Source organism: Anoplopoma fimbria, chromosome 9, assembly GCF_027596085.1.
Source record: "Anoplopoma fimbria isolate UVic2021 breed Golden Eagle Sablefish chromosome 9, Afim_UVic_2022, whole genome shotgun sequence".
Classification (NCBI taxonomy): Eukaryota; Metazoa; Chordata; class Actinopteri; order Perciformes; family Anoplopomatidae; genus Anoplopoma; species Anoplopoma fimbria.
Genome location: NC_072457.1, coordinates 22,036,903 through 22,052,762, shown reverse-complemented (window position 1 = coordinate 22,052,762; position 15,860 = coordinate 22,036,903). Strand labels below are relative to the sequence as shown.

At 42.9% G+C, this 15,860-nt stretch overlaps 1 protein-coding gene across 1 annotated transcript; it reads right to left on the bottom strand.

The window, feature by feature from the left end:
* Positions 1–6,064: 6,064 nt before the first annotated feature.
* On the bottom strand, positions 6,065–13,264 carry misp3 (MISP family member 3). Its single transcript, XM_054604804.1, has 3 exons — positions 10,755–13,264; positions 8,540–8,613; positions 6,065–7,226 (listed from the first exon to the last, which is right to left on the bottom strand). The coding sequence occupies exons 1-3, from the start codon at positions 13,168–13,170 to the stop codon at positions 7,131–7,133; spliced, it is 2,586 nt and encodes an 861-aa protein (XP_054460779.1). The 5' UTR covers positions 13,171–13,264; the 3' UTR covers positions 6,065–7,130.
* Between the last annotated feature and the right edge of the window lie 2,596 nt (positions 13,265–15,860).

Genomic DNA, 15,860 nt, shown 5'->3' with positions numbered 1-15,860 from the left:
AGATTGTGCTGAGTCTTCAATACTGTGAGAAAGTAGGAAGTAAAAGGACTCAGGAGGGAGAGACGCCTCCCACCTGTTTGGTGGCTTTTATGGAGGGCAATAACTCAGCAGAGAAGGGCTGTCATAGAGAAGCAGCAGAAAGTCAACTCTGTATAAGTACTGAGTTTTATTACATTTTACTGGCCTTTAAAGCGGGACAGGGCCTTCTATCAGTAGAAGAAATTCACACAGGGGAATGTATTTATGCATTTCTCGTTCATACATATAGAAAAACAAAACAGATGGCATGTGAGCATAGGGAAATTCATTTAAGGATCTCAAAGTCCTCCTGACTTGTCATGCTTGAGTCACATTTTTCTCTTTCCTGTGCTGTCACACGCATGCACATGCACGCACAGCGAAGATATTCATCTCCAGATAATGGCCTTTATGGCTGATTTGTTTGAATAAGAGGCCTCAGCGATGTAATGAATTTAAGTGGCACCTTAATTTGCACCCACGGCACACTGGCCAGGTCGATATTAATTGACTTGGGTAATCTTGAAACTCATGATAATTGCCCTTTTAATGCCGCCGCATGCTGTGTCTCCATGTATTAGCTGAAGTGTGTGCAGAGGCTGAACATGAGGGTGTGTGCTGTCATCTGAAAACTGTAGGAGATTTGGAATTTGGTTTGGGTTCATAATTTAATTCAATCTGTTGCAATGCAGTTCATTAAGTAATGACTAGAACGGTTGGGTAGCAAAATCTACTCATGTGATTATCTCAAAGAGAAACTCTGCGATCGGTCCATTTGTTTCAGCTCAAATCCTTCTCTCTCTGTCAGTGTTTCTTTTTTTTGTAAAAATAATTCATCTTTCAAGGGAAAAGCAAATGTGAGCTATTGAGTGTAATAGTTTTCTTTACAAAGCATGACAACTGAGCACAAGTCTTTTAACCTTGCATTGTTCACTAACTCACTGCCGAGCATGCTGTGTACGGCAAAACAACCGAGAATATCATTGATGAATATTGCAATTACCTCTATATATATAGAAGACAATGGTATTTGTTATGGGTTGTTCATTTGTACATTTTCGTGTTATAACTTTTTTAAATTTATGCTTTTTTAAAGGGGACATATCATGAAAAAAAAACCTTTTAAACATACATATGTGTATCTGGAGAGCCTAGCAACCCACAAATTAAAATAAAACAACCCAGTCTGTATTTTTGTAGTCTGCCTAGCTCATTAGAATATAGCACCCTCTTCAATCTGAGTATATGCGTCATACTGTGAAAACCATGCCCAACAGAGGGGTAAACAATTGGAGCCTCAATGTGCAACCAAGTGCTGAAACCATGGACTGTACATAAGCGGTGGACATCGTCGTAGTGACGTCCCCTATTTGTTCGGGACTGTGGTATAAAAGCTTTGAGTTTAGGGTTTTTGCCACCGCCATCTTGGATTACAGCTGTCACCGTCTTAGCTTATTGCAACCTGTGAGCAGGAGTGACCAAAATCAGTATGTCCTTTAAATCACTTGTGAAAATGCAATCATGTTTTCATCATCTTGTTAAATTAGGGTTATTTGCATATGTGTATTAATGTGTGTATGTGGTTTGGTATATGTACCTAATATATGTAATACATTACATATGTAACATGTATGTATAGATATTCTCACGTTGTATGTGTATATGACTTTTTTCTTTTCTTTTTTCCATGGAAAGCACTTTGAAATCTCTGCTGTTGAGCCAGTAAGTACAATATAGATACACTTCATTATATTCACCATTACTATGTAACATAAAAAAATATATATTCTTCAATGCTGCATATTAATTATAAAGTGTACATACTTTGATTTTACATGATGTTAATGGTGCTGGAATGTATGGCACATCTGCAAATAGCACTTTAAAAAAAATTGGTAATCTTAGTCAAACCAGGAAGATTGTACAGATTGATACAATCCACTTGGTGTCTGTTACTAAATTCCATGACATCTGGTCGAAGTGCATATGAAGATCTTGTGAGAAAACTGAAAGCTCCAGCTCAGCTAGTAAAAGGAGCTGGCAGTAAGATTGTTTTAAGTATAAACGTTGAAGGTCAACTTAAGGTAAGGTATATTTACAAAACAGATACAAACTTGATGATAATAATAATATTGGCTAATACTGGCTCAGTGACACGTAAGCTCAAACAAACATCATATCCTGTCAAATTGAAAATTTTTACTGCTACACATGAAATAGGAACTGAGGAAATAGCCCTTCCTGTCCTGCTGTGTAACTCTGACTGATGCTACATTGATAAAGTCAAATAAAGTACAAACACACGCTGAGGGAGATAAAGAAAACAAACATTTCTAATGGATCGGGGTTGTGAATGTGGAGTGTGAGTTCCATAGAGGAGATCTGGAGGCCGTCCCTGTAGTTGTGTCCAGACTGGCCAATTCCTACAAGTACAACAAACAAACACACACGCACAAGCTTGAGAACTACTTTGTTAAAGGTGGACCATATTTTCTCACAAACCGATCAGACAGGGCTTCGGTAGAGAGGCTTAAAGAGACAGGCGCTAAAACGGAGTGTATCAGACAGAGGGGGACTACAGATATATTCAGACCGACAGTATGAAACAATATTGTGTTTTTTGGACACATGAAACATTTGGAATCATGTTATAGTAGAAATCCGAAAAATGTATGAACCATAAAATGATCATGATATGTCCCCTTTAAAGACACTGGCACCGATCTCCAGAAAAAATTGGAACAGATACTCTCCTAAATTGTGCTTTTGTCAATAGAAGGTCCTCTCCTGCTCTCCATACAGTAAGACAGACTGCAGGAATGTGCTGTTATGGTGATTCTGTGTGACTCAGCTGTGCCATTTTATTCCCTCTTCCTTTGAACATCAAAGTAACACAACGCCCACGTAAAGCTTTATGATATGCAAAAGGCCCATATGTGTATGGGCCTGTATCCCTTTTATTGTTTGTTCACACAACACACACACACACACACACATATATGAAAGACTAGAGGCATGTGTGTATAGCATCAAACACATAAGGTATTTCTCCTTTCCAAGGTTGTACATCCTCGATTCCTTTCCTCACCTCCTCCCCTAGCACCGACCGTGGGAGATGCGAGCGGAGGAGGTGAAGAGAGAGCAGTTGAGGCAACAGCCATTCAACAAATGAGACACTGTTGCCCGGCAGCCATCGTTTTAAAGCAACCACAGTTTAATGTGATGTGTGGCTCATCTGCATCAGCTGTCTGTTCCTTTGTTATACCGCTGTATTTTATGAACTCTGTCTGTATAACAGTGTTCACTTAGATATTTACTTGTCATTCAGTTCACATTGTGGCATAATGTGACAACAATGTACGGGTGTCATGCATTATTATTTGATAAACATTGCTAAATACATTTTTTTTTAATTTAATTTAATTTTATATTTTTCTTACAAAATGTTTGCAAGAAAAATACACACACAAACTTTGTCCTGTCCATCCTGTCTATCTATATGACAGCAAGAAATACAGAAAATTAGTGCTGAATGCAAGAGAATGTTGGTTTGAACAGAGCCTTATGAAGCGCTAAGGGAGAAAGTCTGATCATCTGAAATAACTACAAAATTATGAAATTGTCCGATGTAGCACATACATCAGAGTATGTTTTCTATAACTGCTACCAGCAAGACAAATAACACCAAAGTCAAATCATTCGGAAGAGCTGATTTACACACCTTTATATTGTTGGTCGTTCAATCGATAACGTTGTGGCGTCTATAAGGCATGCACATATTCTGCACAAAATCTGTGATGTAGTTAGGGATCTATTAGTTATATAATGCAATGATTAAATGGGTTCAAAGGGTTTGAGTCCAAGAGGCAGGAGAAAACAGCAGGGAAGGTCACAGAGAAACTAATCTCTGAACAGAAACGAAGACAAACCAACAAAGAAAAAAGGCACTGGTATTTGTGGGGACTGACTGATGGGGAAGTGGGAGCAGGTGAGCAGGGGGTCAGGTGACTGCAGGGCTAACGAGGGACAGGTGAAACTAATCAGGGCGGGGCAGACAATCAGGCAGGAAGTGAAGTGGTTGGAAACAGGAGGGGAGGTGAGTAACAAAAGAACACTAAGCATGAATGAGAGACTTGAAACAAACAAAACGTTACCTAACTTTATGGAAATACGTGAATACTGAAACTTCTTGTTAATCAGTGACTCGAAGGGCAATTTAACATATACAAAAGGGAAAGCTTTCAATGCCAAACGGGTGATGAATACATATTTACGTGGATTTGATTTCAGCTTTAATTTCAAGGGCCGCAGTAAAGAGTCACGAACATCTCTCCCGGAGGTAAAAGTAGCAGAAAATGGCTTAAAAGTACCTCAAATTATACTTAATAACAGTGTTTGAGTGAATACACTTAAGTTGCAATTCACCAGGAGAGTTTATCTCCACGCACTTGACAAACACACACTCATTTGAGACACTCACATATCATACACACATTGACAATGAATCTAAATCCCCCCCCACACACACACACACACACACACACACACACACACACACACACACACACACACACACACACACACACACACACACACACACACACATCTCCTTCACTACCTCTCATACTTTTGTGTCCCCTTGACAAAGAGGCATCACAAGGGCGCCGGCTGATCCTCTAAACGCCTGACTGTCTCGCACAACGCTGCTTCGATGACTCCGTGCCAGCCGGACTTTGGAAGCCGTTGATAATGAAATATAATGGATATTGAGAAATGAGTCCGGAGTGGAGCCGGTGATGGAGAGGTGGGCGGGTTTATGTTTTTGGGTCATCACTTCTGGAAAGCAGCCAGAATAGATATCAGAGAGAGATAGAGATTATTTGGAAGGAGCAGTTTGACCTGTACGGGTTGCCATGTTTGATTGTGTGAGCATAAAAAAAAAATGAATCTTTGATCTGTGACTTGGACATCATTCATGGATAATAAAACATAAACAATACAGTGTGTTACAGCTCTTCTCCTCAGCTCCTTTTAGTCTTGTAGGGAGCATAGTTGGTTTGCTATAATTCATTATTTTCAAATATGTTGACGGACTGTACATCACTTGCTGTGATGCCGAGCCTTATGGTAATGTGCCATCAGACCTGGCAGCGTGGCGATGTGAGGGAAGCTGTCTTGTGAGGAATGGAGCTTATTAATAATTTTGAGCACTTAAGTTGCTGCAGCATAATAATAACGTACTGGCAGTGTCGGAGGGCTGAGTCCAGTCAGAATGAGGTGATGAATTATTCACAGGAGATTGGGAGGTCACTAAAGCGTGGTCTGCTGATCTCACCTTCAAACACACACACACACACACACACACACACACACACACACACACACACACACACACACACACACACACACACACACACACACACACACAGGTCCTCTGTTGCATTTATGCTGCTTAATTCAAGCAGAGCATCTCATCTTCTTCAAAAGCTGTATCCATGGTGACACATTTTCTCTCTGACCCAGACGGTGTGAGGGACGCAAATAAAAACAGAAGGTAGAGCAGATAATTGTTCAGAGGATCAGTTGCATTTATGTTGTGGCCGAAACATAGTGTCGGTGCGAACGGGTCTGACCCTGAAAGAGAAACTGGCTCCATTAAAGACATCAGCAAACCTTAAAGGGACAGTGTGCCGCATTTGGTGCCTTCTAGTGGTGGGTTGCAGATTGCTAACCAGCTAAATACCCCTCCGCTTACTCCTCCCCTTCCAAGACTGCGGTAATGTGAGAGTAGTCTCAGGTGATTATACACAAATGAAAACATGTTTATGAATATTATATTTCATAATAGAGCCCTCTAAATCCTACTCACTGTGCCTTTAATTAGTTTATTTTAGGATGCTGTGCAGCATTAGTTAGTAGAATAACACTCCATGTATTATACCGTTATATCATGTCTGCCAGTCAGATACAAAAATAAAACAAAGGAGACAACCTTAATCATGGGTATCAAGTTTCATTCCAAAATACTTAATACAAATGTCACAAGTCTAAACAACAGAGCAGCTATTATTTGAGTATTAAGTGTGCTTTATGTGGCATCATTCGGCTCTGAAATCCGTCATCAAGAAGGTGCTTTAATGCAACATAATCCAGTTTTCAGTGGGGATGTTGGAAAAAAAACTAAACAAGGAGCCATTCATGGATTATGAATGCTGCAATAATTCAGATCACTGGCCTACATGCACTGAGTTTCCAGATTTTAAGGAACACAATAGCGCTGAGGCTAATTATCTTTGTGAAGCAGGTCATTTTTTAGTGAGTGTTGCTGTTGCTCTGGACTCGTTATGTTCGTTATGTCTCTTCATATATGCAAATGCAGTTTCATTATTATGCAGTCAAATACAAACCCACCGCTGACATACAGTTGAATCCACAGCTCTCTGACACACTGTCAATAATAGACTGAGATACACAAAGGTGGGATTTATTGCATGGCTAACTGTTATATGGGACTTCATTAGATTGAACAGGTGTAATAAACAAGCGACTCGGTGTCAGACATCACTGAAGAGATTAAATCAGGGACGCATTGTTTTTCTAGCTGGAAAAATGTTTCACTCTAGCTATTTTCATCAACAAATAACTAATTATTATTCCAAAACATCCAATGGTAAAGAACTTCATTAAAGTGGGAAAATTGCATTCTTAGTAAATTTACATTTTTCTTTTCTCCAGTGCAGTGGTATTATTTCTTTGCCTTTTTACATTCATTAGTCTCAGAGTTTTCCAGCACCAGAAACAAGACAAGGGATTATCCACTAATAGGTGACCCTCCTCCTCCTCCTTGATAAAGGACTCTTCAGGGTTTTCGGTCCACCACCAATCCTTTTCCTTGCTCCCAATCCTCCTGACCCCCTTTGTAGCCTCAATCCCTGACCTCTTTCTCGCTTCACATTCTCCCTTTCCTCCTCTAGTATGCTCCCACTTTCCTTCCTCTGCTCTCCTTTGTTTTTCTTTTATCTCAGTCTTTCAGCCCTCCACTTAAAAATAAACTACAAGTCTCTTGTACACCTTCCTCCCTACTTCAGTTTTTTTGTTCCATTAACGTCTCCTCAGTCGTCTTCCATGTTGTGTCCGTTGACTAGGCCTGACTCCCAGCGTTGCACCAGAGGGGTCTTCTGTCTCGGGGTCCGGGGACTCTGGAGGACCTGGGTGAAGAGACGGGAGCAAAGGACAGCGGGAGTAAGTGGTGATTCCATGGTAAAAAGATGACAGAGACAGGGTGAAAGCAGGAGTAGAAAAAGAAAAGAGAATCAAAGAGCAGAAACATCTGATGTGTGCGAGCAATAAGCCAACACAGGAGGAGGCAAAGCAAAAAGATAAAAGAGACGGATGAATTTATTTCCTCTAGAGGACATCTAGTTGGATGAGCATCATTAGCTCTGCAAGTCAGAGGGAGGTTAATGCGACTGTGATCCAAGAACGTGTTGGGTGTGACTCAGTCAACAACTGAGGCCAATTTCTCCTGAGCTCTAATCAGGAACCAGGTCTGTGCAGAGTGCAGATAACCAAGCAGCAGAGAGACAGAGAGAGAGAGAGAGACAGAGAGAGACAGAGAGAGGGAAAGAGAGGGAAAGAGAGCAAGGGAGAGACGCATGAGGCAGGGGGAGGAAAGAGAGCAAAACGTTGCTAATGCCAGAGTCAAACTGAAGCGTGCACAAAACCCAGCGTATCAATGCCAGACTGAGTTAAAGAGCTGAAGCAACACTCTAATCAGAGATACCACAGTTTCAAAGAGATGCAAGACCCACGAGGCAGGTAACGGATGTGGTGGGATTGTCCATTGACTTTTCTCTTTCTCCACTATTGACTACACACACCCCCACACACACACACACACACACACACACACACACACACACACACACACACTCACACACACATTCCCGCCCTCACACTCACACACACAGTCCCTCCCTCCCTCTCTGTCTCAGAGCTGTTTGCCTTCTTCCCCTATCTATAAAGATAAGCTTCTTACTGTGTGTTCAGTATGTTATCAGATGTTTATGGCCCATATTTGGTGCAAACGAAATGCTGACATCCTCCCAGGGCCTTTTTTTTTTTTTTCATCATTGGACCCGTTTGAAGCGGGCGCAGCGCTAAACACACCCGTTTGTATTCATGCCGCTGAGACACTAAATGAACCCCCCAAGGCGACATTGTGATTCCTATAGGAGCTCTCAGTTAAAGGAGCTTTATGATTGTGGAACCTGAAATCCTTTTGGCCTGCACTTGAGGGAGACTCAGGAAGGTGATTTGCCTACATTTTCATGTCCTATATTAAGTGTTCCAGACAGGTAGGGTTGGTGTTTAATCCAGCAAATACTTAGTAAATATCACCATGAGGCCTGGTGTTTTTCCACATGGTCAAATGTTCAGAAAGTTATAGAAAGCAGCAGTGTAAAGGTCGTTGTGATGTTTAAACATAATTGCATGAGGTCGAGCGGCAGCGCTGACTCACCTCTGGCCGGTCAATCCTCTCCTCTTCAGCCTGGGCCGGGGGCCACATGCCCAACTTGCCAACTGACTGGCGCGCTGCAACAGAGAGAGAGAGAGAGAGAGAGAGAGAGAGAGGAATCAATGAAAATGAGCGAGCAAGAGTTTGCATCTGGGTAGCAATGAGGCGAAGGTTGTCTCTGTGATTTTGTCTGTGCTCGATAATGAAAGCAATGAAGCCTCCTTGAAGCAAATTAAAGAGTTGACATGAAGAAGCAGAGTGAAATGAGAGGAGAGGAATAGTTGGAGAGAATTATGCTGCATTCACATGCCATCAGGCAGACCGACAACACCTTCTGGACGGCACGGTCAAAACAAACAGCCCAACGGAATGGCAGGATGGCAGAATGAAACATATGTTGCGATGGAATGAAATACAGGAGAAAAAATCAGTTTGTGTCGTCTATTTTATGTAATTATTCTAGTAATGTATGTGGCTATTGCAAACTTAAAGCATCATCAAACTATTATCCAGTTGTAAATTCTGTGTGGAGTTGGATGGCGATGCCGTTGCAGTTTTGTTCTCAGCCCGTTTCACCTAATAATGTTACTGTCCTGCTCTCCTCCACTAACATGATATCCGGTTTGCCGTCTACCGTCCGGCTGATTCCGTGTGAATGCAGCATTGAGGGAAAGAAATATGAACATGAACGCGGTGAAAGAGAAACAAAAAGCAGGCACAGGAAATAAAAGAAAAAGAACAAAGGTGGCATAACTCATTGTCTGTAAAAACAATACACGATTGTTCATTTACCAAACACTGAGTCATGGTCATTCAGGTCCTGTAGTAGCACGCCCTGATCGGTTTATCATATGACCGGGGACATTTTCATTCATATGCATTCACAAAAAAAAAAAAATGATGAACTCAAGATGAACTCAAGCACGCCTTCATCAAACACCACCCATCATATTACACATGCGGTCATTTGTCTTAGCTAACTTTAATCTGGAAGTGATTTAACACGACTAATTATTCAAAAGCTTAAATCGTTTGCTCAAGTTTGCATTCGAGCTCCACTCTGTGTGGAAGCTATTTATCCAGTTCTTTTAGCTCTCTATTTCAAAGTGTCTCCATTACTTTATTTTAACTGTTTATATCTATATATCAGCCTGGTACTACGTTGTCAATTACGTTTCTTTTTCTACTGGAATATGTTCTTTTTTTTTTGACGGATCACAAATAAGTTTGTAATCACAGGAGGTTGGGGTCAATGGATGGGTCAAAGGAACACAGGGAGCGCTGTTCAGGTCCCGAGTGAAATCAAAAGTCAACGATGACGAATTTATATTTACCTACCTAACGTAAATAACGCAACAAATGTAACTTATTTTAAACCAAAACATTATGTTTTAACAAACTTAACCAAGTCATTTTGTTGCTTTTCTGCTTCGCTTCAATTTACAATGTTAACCACGTGTTTTAAACTGTGACTCTTATCCAGGAAAAAAAAATATTTCCTTGAAAACTAAATGGAGAATGCAGTCCAGTTGTATGGGGGCGTCATTTTGTAGGAGATAGGGTTGTTGTATGTATATCAATTAAGTTTCACATGCTCCCCCTGACAGCTGCAGGAGTTTCCCCTGTAGTAACAGCACCCCTGGTTCTGAATCACTTCCAAACAGTGCAGCGCACACAATGGCAGCAAAATTGAAATCACACAGAGATAAATGTTAATAACTTGTCCTCTCAGCAGGCTGTATTGTCAGCACTGTATTTCACAGTTGCTTTAGTTGTCATAACTCTCTCTATCACTGTAAGAACTAGAAAAAAAAAAGTTGTCTACACTTTTTGAATGCTTCATCCCAAAATTGGACTCTTCCAATGCGTTCCTTTCCTGCTGACACAATAAAGTGTCGAGTTATGACTCAGGACTTCTGCTCACCTCAGCTTTTGCAATTAAAATGACAGACTAGAACCTATATTTATTGTGAAGTTACAGAATTTCATTTTTCTTGTCTGACAGCTTACGGTCTCCTGTTCAAAATTATTGCTGTTTTGAGGTTTTCCAATGACCATGAGAAGAAAATGAAATAATGTGCTGTTTCAGGTTTTTTTCCCATCATTTCACCACAGATATAAAAACTGACAAACATACCCCACACACAAGCATCCATACACACAAACACATTGTCTGTGTGTGTTCAGTCATACCCCACACACTCGGCGCTACACCAACCTGCTGTGGGTCTAGTTCCCCCTCTGGATGACGAACCAGGTAAGTCAGGAACAGCCTGACCATTCAGTGATGAAGAAGAAGACAAGGTGGTTCTCTTTCCCTCCGTGCTGACGGGCCCCCCTCCTCCTCCTACCCGCCCTCCTGTGCCCCCATACAGACTGACCCTCTGCTTGTGAAGCTCCTGTTCCCTCTCTTGAGCCTCCCGGATGTCCTTCTCCACTTTAATTAAATTTGTCGAGGAGCGCAGCTTGAAAAAGGGGTTCTCCTTGGGTGCCTCCTCGTCTTCCTCCTCCTCTGGCACTTTAATCCCACTATATCCTCCCGTCCTGGATGATGAGATGTTAGGAAGTCCAGAGTCGACCACGGTGACGGGCTTTGCCTCATTTCTGGCGTTGCAGAGCCTCTGTGCTGGAACACTCAGATTGTTCTCTAGGATGATGACCTGACAGGCCGTCCCCTCAGAGAAACCCGGTCCTCTTGGAGTCCGGACAGAGGCCCCCCCTCCGTTGGTTAAGCTTGGGCTCTGTGTGGGAATCCTGTCCGCATATGAGCCTCCTATGGTGGATGCCTGCGATGAGACGTCGTCCTGGTTCTCCAGGGTGGAAATGTCACTGGCGGAGGACCAGGACGTGGCCTTACTCCGGGCTGACAGAGTCAAAGTTGAGTCACTTGGTTTCTGAAAGGCCTCAAAAAGCTGTTTCCTCTCTTTGACTTCGCGTACAGTGCCTTTGTCATAGAAACCTGGAATTTTCCCGAGCTGGACCAGATCCTGTTCCCTCCGGGCCTCCTCGTGGATATCGTGCTGCATCTTTTTGCCTGCAAACTGCCTGTCTTTGCCTTGACTCCTCTCAGAATTATCATTTACTGACTGGCAGAGAACAGTTTTCCTTAAAGGGATCTCTACGTACTCTGGCGAAGTAGGTGGATTTGGAAGCCCTCTGGATCTTCTCAGGCTGTGTTCCCGCTCTACAGCCCGTCGGATCTCCCTCTCAATGGGAGTCTCTTTGGGCACAGCAGCTGAAAAGCCCGTAGAGATGGTGGTGGTGCTATCCAAAGTGCTGCATGGGGAGAAATCCGCTGAAACTCCACTGTCGCTCTGGCTATCATCACACGAGTCACTCTCCATCCTGGTGTGTTGAGAAAACACTAAACTCTGTTCTGCCGTCTTCACCTTTTGCGTTTGGACGGTTTTTGAATATTTTAACAGTCCTCCGCCGTGTTGCTGCTCAACCGCCTTGTTCCTTTCAAGTCCACTCCCTTTCTGCTCTCCCTCTCCACCTGTTTGCTCGCTTCCTCCCTCCCTACTGTCCCCCACCCTGCTGTGCCTTTCTCTCGCAGCTACAGCACAACCAGAGCCTGCCCCGCCCCGATTGGACGGCTCCATGGCAACGGTCGACAAAGGTGAAGAGCTCTGGCCGAGCACCTGTTGTGCCGCTTCCTGGGTTGCTCCCCTGGGGGCGAGCTCACTTTGGCTCTGGGGCAACAGCTCCTCCTGCTGTTTGGCTGAGAACAATGCAGGCAGGGTTGACGTTGGGTCTTGTTTAGTTGAAACTGAGATATTGGCAGAATGTGAAGGGTGGGAATGCTTGCCTCTGATATCTAGTGTAGTCCATTGATGTTGACAAGACTTAATATGCATGCTCACTTCCTCTTCTTCCTCGCTTTCATCAGCAAAAGGAGGAGAGCACACAGTGAACACATCATCTGGGTTGTTTCCGTCAAAGGGAGAATGATGAGCAGTTGAATTTGATCCGACAGCTGCAGCCGCTGATGTATTATTTTCAGGTTCACTGTCGTCAAAACCATCCGGTGAGAAGTTCCGCTGTGTGCCGTTCTCCTCTGTTTTCATCTCCTCCGATGATGCATCTACTTCTCTATTAACTGGCTCAGAGAGAAGAGGCGGCCATTCTTGACTATTGTGGCTATCAGGAGACGTAAGGTCCTCTGTTGGGTCCGACATGATCTCAGCCACCTCCCCCTCTCGGCAGGAAAGGCTCTCTTTCTCAAAGCATTCCTCGGTTGATGAAGCACTGAGGGGAGGAGGTGGGAAAGCCTCCTCACGTGGATCAACTGGCTCCTCCTGGGATAGCTGGGCAACCAATTCTTTTACCATCTCTTGTGTCGTTCTGGGGATACACGGACTAATTCTTGCAGATTCCTGATTTTCCGATTTGGTTGCATCAGATGTTTCGGTTCTTGAGGGCAGTTGGTTCTCTTGCAGTGTTCGGTCTCGAGCTCCGAGCTCCAGGACGTCTATGTCCTCTTCAGGTTCTGCCCTGGGAGCCTTTCTGTCTTGCACAGGGGAGTTGTGGTTAATGGTTGCGCCCACTTCACCTTGCACCCAGAACTCCTTGACCCACTTGTCTTGTGAGCTGACAGTACCCTGTTCCTGCCAGGCCACTGGCTTTGTTGCCATGGTGACAACAAGTTTGCTGATGTAAAGCCCTTTGGAGCAGTCAGGATGTTCGGCCTCCAGCCAGTCGATCTGAGTGGAAGCGGAGGAATGCAGTGGGGATAAGGGAAACAACAGAGTGATTAACGGAGTTCAACAACACACATTACTTCAGCACAGATTAAACGACTTGCTGTTGTATTACAACGCGAGGGGAAAAATTGTACTGTATCTACTGAGACATTTACTATGGAATACTTTTGAAATTCTATCTGCTTTGTTCTTATTTCTGTGTGTAACCACATTCAACCTGTGCTGCAACGCTGCAGCTAGTACTGAAGAAGGAAACTCACATTGTTAAAAGAAATAAATAAATAATAAATAAAGAACACTAGCAATTGCTTTCTGTCTTGTCTAGTTTTTTTGTTGTTGTTTTTCTGCTAACTTGTCACCCATTAGTGTATTTGTGCAAATAATTGTGTGTAGTTGGTGCAGGAATAGATCAATTCAGTTGATGTGTAGTGTGTCTGTGTTTTTAAAGGCAGATACTGAGTGCTCTTGTTACTGTATGACAGGCAGGTTGCTTATAACTCTGTGCTTGGCTTGGGCTGTAAGGTGGAAGCTACTCTACTCCACTGTGCAACGTATAAAGTTTTCTGCTGAACACACCTTTTTTAATCAGCTTACAGGCTGGGCAAAGGCTCAGTACCACACACACACACACACACACACACACACACACACACACACACACACACACACACACACACACACAATAGGATTGTCCGCAGGGTACACTGAATAAAGGGGGGGGGGGGGGGGGGGGGCAGCGCCTCTCTTCTTGTTTAGTACACACACTGTCTCTCTGTTATTTCAATCTTTCCTTGTATCAATATTATTGCCATCCTTACACCTCTGCACATCACACACACACACACACACACACACACACACACACACACACACACACACACACACACACACACACACACACACACACACACACACACAAAACTCCTCTGTCTTCTTCTTTTCAGCCTGCATCCTGACAAACTCTCATTCCCATCCATGTTGATGCTCGCCAAGCAACTCTGGCTGGACTCCAGCACTGTTACTGATCATTAAGGGGAATGTAGTTGTGTGATAAACTGGGCCGGATGGACAGATACAATAGATAGATGGTAAGATGGATGGTCACAGTACAGCTCCACCTTCATTTAGAGATAATAAGGACTGGCAGCATGACATGGCAGACTAATGGAGGACACTGTAGTAACAATGATGGCAGAGCAGGTCGGCACCACGGCAGTACGAAGTGGCCTAATGTGGGTAAATTAGGATGAGAACAGTGAGTCATGAGAGCTTTGACAGACACTGTGTACAGCCAACACAGGTTGGTTTTGGGAACCCTTCACCAGCTGCATACCATCACTGGGCTCTCTTTGGGCTGTCATTTGGTGAAATTGTGTTGCTATCATTCCACCAATATTTTCTAATGTTAAAATATCAATATAGTGTCCTACACTTTCCACAATAAAGGTGCTAAGTCAAATTATAGAGGGTCCCTTTTTGGTTCATAGTACATTCATAAAGGTTCCACCTGGAACTGTTTCAGGGGGTTCTACATAAAACCCAACATAAAGGGGTTATACCCAGAAGCATATTTGAAAGATTCCAACCAGAACCCCCATATGCCAGTTTCTACCCTTTCTACTGTGTAATGGTTCCACCAAGAACCATCTCTGGAGGTTTTATCCATAAGCTTTAGAACCTCTTTGGGTACTTACAACAATATACCTAGGGGATTCTACCTAGAACCCTTTTATATTTCAAGGGTTTCATCTAGAACCCTAAACGACGGTTTCACAATCACAGTTTTTGGGGCTGTGTGTGCTGAATTGTAGGTGTTCTCTTTTAACAGGCATGTTTTCAACAATCCTTTCTTCCAAAAAATGGTTATTCAGGAGCAAATGGTTCTGGGTAGAACCTCAGCCCTTCAGGGACAACCCTTTAGGCCCTTATTTTTATGAGTGTATGTCTCCATTATGAACAAGCAGCTTATTAGAGTAGACTGAGAATGTGCCATTGACTTCATTCAGTACCAGATATGAAATGTATCCTGGCTGCTGTCAGACTGGCTGTTTTTCATGGGATGTGAGTGTGAAGCGGAATAGGACAGTTGGCATTCCCACAGAGTTATCACTGAGTCTTAACGAGACTCAATCATTGCCTCTGTTTTGTGCATAATGCACCTGTACTGATTATAGACAGAGAAATGAACTGGGCTAACTACTTCTGGCCCTGCTGTACAATAGACCACACGTTGACAGACTCATTCTCATTTCATAAAGGTAGCTTAATGTCACTCATTGACAGAATGTTCTCAACGAGAAGTGTTATTGTGAAACGTAGCGTGAAAGTGAGCGTTTTGTCACAGTGAGAAGGTCATCGTTTAAACTCTGAAATCTATTGCAAATCTTTGCTTAAACAGTTTCATTCACCCACATCTGCTGATTCTGTTGAGCATCCTGCTGAAAACAAACAAGCTTAAATCAATTAATACAATGATCCTGGCTGCAACGCTACAGTAGAGAAACAATCCCCTCATTTATATTGTTGTACAGTAATGTAATCTGACTACTCTGGCATGCCCTAATGAGATATTTCCCCTATGTGCATTTCCTTCAACAAGCTAATAGCATTATACATCTAAT

Coding starts and splice junctions, on each gene's coding strand:
- misp3 (XM_054604804.1), bottom strand. CDS start 13,170: ATGGCAACAAAGCCAGTGGCCTGGCAGGAACAGGGTACTGTCAGCTCA. Junction 8,614..10,754: donor GGGAACTAGACCCACAGCAG/GTTGGTGTAGCG, acceptor TCTCTGTTGCAG/CGCGCCAGTCAGTTGGCAAG. Junction 7,227..8,539: donor AGAGGATTGACCGGCCAGAG/GTGAGTCAGCGC, acceptor CTCTTCACCCAG/GTCCTCCAGAGTCCCCGGAC.